Source organism: Etheostoma spectabile, chromosome 24 (genome assembly GCF_008692095.1).
Source record: "Etheostoma spectabile isolate EspeVRDwgs_2016 chromosome 24, UIUC_Espe_1.0, whole genome shotgun sequence".
Classification (NCBI taxonomy): domain Eukaryota; kingdom Metazoa; phylum Chordata; class Actinopteri; order Perciformes; family Percidae; genus Etheostoma; species Etheostoma spectabile.
In genome coordinates, this window is record NC_045756.1 from 4,694,717 (window position 1) to 4,704,158 (window position 9,442).

The following is a 9,442-nucleotide window of genomic DNA, read 5'->3' on the forward strand; positions in this document are numbered from 1 at the left end:
CTCTGGCTTTTAGACTCTGAAAATACATGGCTTATGGGACTAAGGAGCAGCTTCATGTCTTGGTCTGCAAGTTACACAGGGGGGAAAAAGCCACTGTGGCAATAATTGTGGCAATTATTTGTCTTACCTTGTCACTAAATCAAATCCTATACAAAACATGTCTTGTTGTTGGGGCTGATTTTGACCTGATTGTTCTCCAAGATTAATTGACAAAAATATATTGAAAAGCAATGCAGTGATAGAGAGATGTAGAGAAACAGAGAGGCAGACAGGTATGTAGACAGACAGACAGACAGACAGACATAGCATAACCATATTCAATGAAAATAAGTTTTGAAGTTTTTGGCACTTCTGTCGCACCGTAAGACATGAGTAATATTAACTACATATTTTAAGAGGTACATGCAATTTTTTAAGTATTATATATTGAGTTTAATTTGAGTCACCGGTTTGAGTTACTTTTCATGGCATTTTAGTAAACTCCGGACATCAAGGTGAACAACAAAATCCTGTTCCTGTTAATTGTTGATGCTCTCATAACATTTCCAAGATTCTTCAACTTTGTGCCACTTTCATAATGCAGTTGTGTTCAAATATGTCCTGATTTGCAGGTAGCAATAAAAGCATTTTTGAAATTCTTGTAATGTAATTTCTGTAAAGATATGAAAATATCATGACATTCTGTAATGCCCGTACAAGTATTATCAAAGCTAGGAGCAGGAATGTATATTGGCTGATTGATGCATCCGTGTTCCTTGCAAAATAAAAAAATATTCAACAATGCATTTAGACCTACACTTTCCAAATCTGCCAGAGAAAACTCATTATGTTAACCCTTTTTCTTCTTTTTAAAGTAGGTTAGGCCACACAACACAGCAGTGATACAGACTGTCACATGGCTTCGGTAACAAGTTTTAAATTAATACAACTATTCTCCTTTAATGCAAGTGACTAACACTAGTGTCAGACTTTTATAATATTATGAGAACTGATGTTCAAATTAATTTTAAAAAGATTAAAATAAAACACCGTTTTCCTTTGCTGATACAGACCATACCCTGCATGTTTTTCTCTCAGCCTCTAGGCGCATCACTGGATTCTCAGCTGATTTTCAGTGTGTCAGCTGGGAGTGTTGTGTTGATGGTAAAGACAGGAGGGGGTAAATAGAGTTTGTGAATAGATATGTATAGATTTAAAGTCAAACATTCTGCTGATTCCCTATACAGCATCGCCGGTCAATACATCAGAAGCGGTGCCGCGGCCTCTGCCAATAGCTGTATTGACTTCCAGTTGGCTATTGCCCCAACTTTTTCTGTACATGACACATCTGCATGATGATTGCTGCATAATTAAAAATGAAGGTGTTACAAAAGGAATTCAAAAGAGGAGATCATTTGAGTGTAGCTCAAGAAATAAAATCCCGACAAAAAAATTCTCGATGTATAATCTTTTTTGTAAATAAGAACTCACTTTAAATCATACCTTATCTGTTACTCATTAACCAACATCACCTTTGGCTTACATGATAATTTGAGGTCTTGTTCATGTCATGTTTGAAATTTGTGACAGGAGATGTCAGATAACACTTGACACAACCCTGCCCTCTTCCAGCTCTTCGACTTGCTGATCAAACATTATTTGCTTCCAACGCATGAATCACAACAAACATGCATTCCTTATTTTGAATGCTGTCAGCGTACACAGAGCTGAACATGATGATGTGAAAACAAGCTTAAGTTTGCTCCTGACCTTTTTGTAATTACCCGTAGAGTATTTCACTCTTTTAAAACCTCCTGCATTTGAGGCCCTCGGAGAGAGTCCTTCTGGCAAAGATGATTATGCACATCTGGACCAAGTTGTGGCATGTGTTTGCTCCCCATCCCTCCCAAAATAAAAAATAAAATAAAATAAACACAGTTGAGTGATGCACATGCCAAGGAAAAAGATCTTTTTTGCTGGTTGATGAAACGTTTTGCTGGAAACTGTTAAATTGAAAGGTTTAGATTTAGCAGCAAGGACTGTTGTTTCCATCCTGCTTGCAAAGCCAGTTCATGTGCTTAGTGAATATCTTAATCATTTGAAAAAAAGAGTCTAAGCCTTCAAATACAGACCCAAGGGAAGGTCAAGCAGATTTTGCTACAAAAAAAACCCGTGGTGGCTTAGCCTGATAAATCCTGGATTCTTTCATGTCTCTCAGGAAAGGATTAAACAGGTGTGCACATTTTCTCAAAGTACCTCAAAATTTTGATTAAAATAAGTTCATTACTACAGTATATTCACATCAGATGTGTAAAATCATGACAAGTATGTGACTTGGAGCTGTACAACTGGGCATTGTCAATAATGCCCGTTTAGAAATATCAGCCAGATCTGAGTGCCCGAATGGGAGAGGGAAATTGCAAGTAATCTTGTAGCACACCATTGCTGCCTGATTGAATGGCATTGACTGGTTTGAGTGTTGGTTTGTCTCTATGCCGAGTGCACCGTGCAAACAATTACAAAAGCATTTGAAAAGCAATGACTATTACACTATCTGAATTGTTGTATTCCATGAGGCTACATAATTATCTGAAAGACGGAGCATAACAGTCACTTCTGTTCATCAATACCAATATCAGAGTCTGAATCTTGAGACAAAAATGGACAAAATTAACAGGACAATACCATATTAAAAAGAAAGAATGACACTAAATACATTCCTGAAATCAGAACCTTTCCACAGACAGCAGCACATACACAATGCATCCGTACCGCTGAGGCTTGGTCGGTGATTCAGGTTCTATCTCCACACCCACAGATTTTTTTTTACCCCAACAGACTTATGTTTTTATTGTTTCTTGCACGGTGACATGGTGGTACTGTACCTCTCAGGGTTTCCGGTTCAGTACTTTGTTGTGTGTCTATGAAGAACTGCGCTCTGGGAAATCCTGCTTTTGGACAGATTCATTTCTCTTCAGGGAACAATAGTTAAAACTCAGAATTGATCATGACTATTGATTATTACAAGGTTGTTTTGGGGGCATTTTTAGACCTTTATTTCAGGACAGCTTAAGACATGAGAGAGAAGAGAGAGGGGGAATGACATGTGGCAAAGTGCCGCAGGGCAGAGTCAAGCCTGGGCCCACTGTGTCAAGGTGTAAACCTCTGCATATGTGCACCCGCTCTACCAACTGAGCTATCCGGGAGCTAATGACTGGGACCATTTTTTAACTCAAGTTAAAAGTGTTTCATGCTAAATTTATTGTATACTTTTTTTATAAAATTCCAAGAAAATGTATAGAAAACCACATACAAAGACCAAATGTAGGTACATACAATACAAACTACCTAATGCTATGAAAGCTGTGGTATAAGGAAATGGTCCATGCGATTTATGTGCCCTTAAAATAATCACTAAATAAATCAAACACGCCTTCACACACAGACTCAACTCTGAGTTGAATTGCTTGCCCTGGAGACTATCTATGCAAGTGACATACTGCATGAGCTGCTCCGGGCCCACATCACATTAATACAACTCAACAGTATTTGCATCACATCCTATTGCTGAGCCCCATGATACCACTGCTTATGATACATTTAGCTCTAGTATTCTTAGTGGTGGAAGAAGTAATAGATTTCTTACTTGAGTAAAAGTACAAATACAACAATGCATTACAGAAGCACAACATGAGCAGAAAAGTGTACTTGAAGTACCAAAAGTAGAAATATTCCCTATGCAGAACAACTCATTCCAGCATAATTCATATTGTACAACTGGATTATAATTGTTTGTGCATTAGTGCAAGCATCACTTTAATGTTGCAACTGGTAACAATGGAGCTAATTTTACTTAATGCTGATTCATTTTACTTACTTCATGTACAATTTATTCTAGAAGTATACATCAGATGTGTAATCTGAATCAGGGTTAGGGTTATAAATGTAAAATAAATGTAGTGGAGTAAAGCGTACAATATGTTTCAAACATTTCAAAAGTACTGTAGCATACTTGAGAAATGTATAAGTACCTCAAAATTGTATATAAGTACAGTACCTAAAAATGTATTACATCCAACCACTAATTGGCCATGGGGTTTTTGCCCTTTAGTCGGCAGAGTTTGTCACACATGCCATGGAGATGATGTAAATATTGTGTGTGTTCTGTTTGTTACTAGAAAATTACACTCTGCGCTAGACAGACACAAAGAGAAAAAAATGAAGAAGACAGACAAGTCAACAGGTAGGCAGACTGGCAACAGAAAACAGCAGTCAAGCAGACCGACAGGCAAATGGTGGGAAGGGAGACATCCGAAACTGTCAATGGACCACAATAGGAATGCTTTACAGCCATATGTAGGTGGTCCTAATGGTAGTTTGCTTATTGCAAGTGCCGCTGATGCTTTGCTGGAATCTCCAGATTCCTTTAGATTGGTCTCTTACTGCACTTTTGCAAGTGTGTTTCCTCTTTGCAACCCAAAAAAAAAAAAAAAAAACAAAATGTCAGAGGAGGATATCTAACTTAGCATCCCATTTTTTGTCCTACTCTGAATTCCAACTGAGCACTACAAAAGGAGGAGGAGAGGAGGAGGGGATGGGGGGGGGGGGGGGGCAGGATAACTACCTCAACTCTCCTGTGCTCCAGCTGATGTAACAATCACAAACAATATGAGTATAATAAAAATCGATAGAAGATGGGATTGTGTTCAACCCATTTCCTTGTCTTTTTTTTCCTTACAGTTGTAGAACTATTTTTGCAAAAGGATTTCATATTTGTGAAAAAAAAGAAGAAAAAAAAAAAAAAACGTCACGCACACATGCGCATATAGGGTGCCACACTGACGCATCGTTTGTTGTATAGTCAACTGTTTTTTGCTGGACTGAGGCATGCCTGTAGCGGATTATTGTTTTTACCGCATTCAACAGTGTTTTCAAAGCAAGTGGCGAAAGTCACGATTGTAACAGCGGAGGTTCATGTATGAAAGGAGATCAGCAAAAAATAATACCGTGTATTCTTTAAGAATGGGGGGTTATTCAAGCAACTGAACTGAGGTATCACGATCCTAATGTGAAATCTCACCAGTATTTTCGACGATGCCGACTTGGACACTTTCACCACGGAGCTGCAAGCTTTAAGAGTAAAAACATCGAATCAACCGTAGGAGTCTGGTTTGGTGGCAGAAACCTCTTTGTTTGCGCGTGTGGAGGGAAATAACAGTCACATTGAAAGCTTTAAAGTGTGATTAAAAAAAGAAAACAACAAAAAATCTCCTTCCCTATTTGTGGATTGATTTTTTTCTGCACTCTCTTCTCAGCATTCCCTCAGTCAGTCGACGGATTTTTTTGCCATTACAGCTCAGTAGAGGGTGTCAGATTATTCTTGGAGCACCGCGCTAGGATGAACACTGTCTGCGCGGTCTTCTTTTTGTGATCCCCAAATCGCCACAAAAGGGGAAAACGAGCGAGGCAAGACACCGAAAGATGTGAGGGGGATGCGGGTGTTTTGCAGCGGTGGGATCGCCTCTAAAGCTCCAGCGCAGGGTGTGAATTCAGCACCAGGGGAGAGGGAAAAGCTCCCCACGCCGCAACACGCAGCACGACTGGGAGAGAAAAAGGCACAGATTTTTTATTTTTTCCCCTGCCAAGGTCAGTGTTAAACGAACTGAATATAGCCCAAAGATGTGTTGGACGCCACTGTCGCTCGCCGTTTTTGATTTTTATCATAAACACGCGGAGGCTTGGAGGATTCAGTCGATGTGAAAGAGACGTTTATGTGGTCATTTTCAAACTGGAAGTCTGGACACAAGTGCAGGTTAGATGCAGCATGGATCTGTTATAAAAGACTGCCTTATCTTCTGCCTAAATGTCTATATCTCATTTTTCTTCTTCGTATTGATGTGTACTGAATTCACAGCTCATATGTCTTGAAACCGGGAATGAATTGTCCACGTTGAAAAATGCTGCTTTGGATTGTTCTGCTGAATGCGGCTCTTTGTGTTGCGAGTGGAAATGTTACAAGGGACGTTTGTAAGGAGCAGATATGCTCTTGCAACGAAATAGAGGGAGATCTGCACATAGACTGCGAAAAACGGAGCTTCACCACTCTGCAGCATCTGACTGGCCCGAGTTCTCAGTTTTATCACTTACTGTTGCACGGGAATTCTCTATCCAGGCTATTTCCCAACGAGTTCGCCAACTTTTACAATGCTGTGAGCCTGCATTTGGAAAACAATGGTTTACACGACATTGTCCCCGGCGCTTTTCTGGGATTGCAGCTGGTGAAACGGCTGCACATCAATAACAATAAGATAAGATCTTTCAGGAAGAGTACATTTCTGGGGTTAGACGACTTGGAATATCTCCAAGCTGATTTTAATCTATTGAGGGATATTGACCCCGCCGTTTTCAGGGACCTAAATAAACTTGAAGTGTTAATACTTAACGACAACCTCATCAGTGCGCTACCTATGAACGTGTTTCAACATGTGCCCATTACGCATCTCGACCTGCGGGGAAACCGAATCAAAACGTTGCCTTATGAGGGGATCCTTGAACAGATACCGGGAATTGCGGAGGTTCTGTTGGAGGACAACCCTTGGGACTGTAACTGCGACCTGGTTTCCCTCAAGGAATGGCTGGAGAACATACCGCGTAACGCGCTTATTGGGAGGATGATATGCGAGGCTCCCACCAGGCTGCAAGGGAGCGACTTAAACGAGACGTCAGAAGCAGAACTGTGCCCTTCACAGAGTGGCAGCGTGGACACCAGCCTGGTCGCCCCTCCCACTCAGGAGGAGACTTCTGAGGCTGCGGCCCATGGCCCACGTCCCACGCCTTACAAGCCCAACAGAGACACCAGTGGGCCCCCGACGCCCGGCGGCCACGGTCCCAAGAGCCGCTCCAAATCTCGTGAGAACTGGCAGCTGAAAACTAGGCCCACTCCAGTGTTGACAGGTGTGAACGGGGATAGAGAACAGCTGCACAACATGACGTGCCCCCAGCCTTGCAACTGTGAGCTGGTCGGCTCCAGACAAGGGCTGGGAGTCAAATGCGAAGGCAAAAAGATCGAGAGCTTATCCAGCCTCAAACCTAAGCCCTTGGCCGCTCATGAGCTGAACATGAGAGATAACAACATACACGCAGTGAAAAAGAATCAGCTGCTTGGCTACTCCAGCCTCAACCTGCTCGATCTGGGTGGGAACAACATCAAGGTGATTGACAACAGCACTTTCCAAAACCAGAGCGAGCTGAGATGGCTGTATATGGATAAGAACTATCTGGATACGCTGATAGCAGAGATGTTTGTGGGCCTTGTGAATCTGGAATATCTCAGTTTGGAATACAACGACATCCAGCTGATAGTGGCAGGTGCATTCAGCCCCATGCCAAATCTGAGGGTTCTGTTCCTCAATAACAACTTGCTGAAATCTTTACCCGTGGATGCTTTCCTTGGGATTTCTTTATCCAAAATTAGTCTGCATAATAATTATTTCCCTTATCTCCCTGTGGCTGGAGTGTTAGACCAGCTCAATTCAATCATTCAGATCGATTTGCACGGGAATCCGTGGGATTGCTCGTGCAACATCGTGCCCTTCAAGCAGTGGACGGAGAAACTCGGGGCAGATGTGATAGTGAGTGATCTCAAATGTGAGTCCCCTGAAGAGTTTTGGAAACGAGATTTCCGCTACGTCCGGAATGACCTCATGTGCCCCAAACTCTATGACAAGGTCTCCCCCACACCACTGTCCAAAAACAGCACTTTCACCCTGGACTCGGGGACGCGCTCGAACTCTTATTTGGAGCCGAATAGGGTCTCCATCTCAGTGCTCGTCCCCGGGTTGCTGCTGGTGTTTGTCACGTCCGCGTTCACTGTTGTAGGAATGCTTGTGTTTATTTTGCGGAATCGAAAGCGATCAAAGCGAAGGGACGGGAACTCGTCCGCCTCGGAGATCAATTCCTTGCAGACAGTGTGCGACTCCTCTTATTGGCACAGCGGCGGGCCTTATCACGCAGACGGGGGCGCGCACAGGGGCTTCGACTGCAGCACGCACCTCTCCACGACAAATGATGCGTGAAGGGACTCTGCTATAGTACAATGAGACCACACCAGACTGGATTACAAACAGTCTGGAGACAGACGGACGCACATAAATGACTGAAACGGCAAACATCATCCGCTTTTGGTCGTCAGAGGCGAACACAGACTTGTTTATGTCTTGTTTTCTCCAGTTGAACCAAGTAAGTCAGCCTGCTGCTGCACAGGCCCCACTCTGTAATATATGTATATGCCAAGCCTCCTAGCTAAAAACCCCTCCCTCCCTCCTCCTCCCAGTTCTGCTATTTGCCGCAATCGGACTACGGATCTGTATGAGACAGAAAAGAGGGAGAAAAAGGAGCGAGGGAGCGAGGGAGAGGGCGTGTGTGTGTGAGAGAGAAAGCGCGAGAGAGAGCGAGAGAGAGCCAAGACCGAGGACCCTGGGAATGGTGCACGAACGCATGAATGTAAATGTAAATACTCGGACCGATGTATCATAATCTGCATGATGATATTTCGCATGGTTTCAACACACACACGACGGGGAGGAACCATAACCACCATAACCAACAAAGAAGCAAACTCGACCCTTTCATGTTATATTAATATGACGAAAATATATAGATATTAAGAATTATATATGACTATTACAAAGTGCCATTTCTCTATTTTTTGTGAACCTGCAGTTAGGATTTGTATTTGTTGTTTTAACTTGTTTGGAGAAAAGAGAACACAAAAAAAAAATCAATGATGACTATCGGAAAGGAGTGATGGAAGTAAAGCTGTCAGTGCATGTTATTTTCTGTTTGTTATCATTTGGTTGTCGATAAATATTGGGGTTATTTATACCGTACTAGATGGTGCAGATTAAATCCATGTCTGCGCAGTCATCATCTCCTTTATGAATGTAAACTGTGTTATTTTATGGTGTGCCAATTGTTGACTTTCAGATATTCAGACATGCAGATGAGCATGACCAAATAACGTCACTCAGATGCTTATGCTGCAAAGTTAATGTAGCTAAAATAACAGTTCTGTGGTTTTGTGTGTCAATGAATATAGCCTGCTTTGGGTGAGAGGAAGAAAAAAACAAGTCATTTCAATGGGGGGTTTGTACCATCATATTTTTTCAATAACTGAGCAAAGAAGTGTTTTCAATTGAGCTATGTAGGTATAATTCGATCTATGTAAACAGCGCAGGTAGAATGAATTAGAATATAATGCTTTTTTAATGTCAGAAAAAAAAGTATTCCTCCACAAAAAAGCTTATGGCTTCAATTCACCTTCATCCTATTGTGAGCTTTTGTAAAGCCATCTAATCTTGTCCAAATAAGAGAACTGAAACTCACTGTATTTCTACAACATGTGCTTGAAATTGGCTGTTTTTGGGTGAAGGGGGGAGGGGGGGTGGGTCCTTCTTTATAACAA

General features: G+C 41.9%; 1 protein-coding gene across 1 annotated transcript; it reads left to right on the forward strand.

Annotated features, from left to right (window-relative positions):
- Positions 1-4,788: 4,788 nt before the first annotated feature.
- Positions 4,789-8,916, forward strand: slitrk1 (SLIT and NTRK like family member 1). Its single transcript, XM_032506611.1, has one exon. It carries the CDS (start codon positions 5,937-5,939, stop codon positions 8,052-8,054), a length of 2,118 nt encoding a protein of 705 aa, XP_032362502.1. The 5' UTR covers positions 4,789-5,936; the 3' UTR covers positions 8,055-8,916.
- The last annotated feature ends 526 nt before the right edge of the window (positions 8,917-9,442 follow it).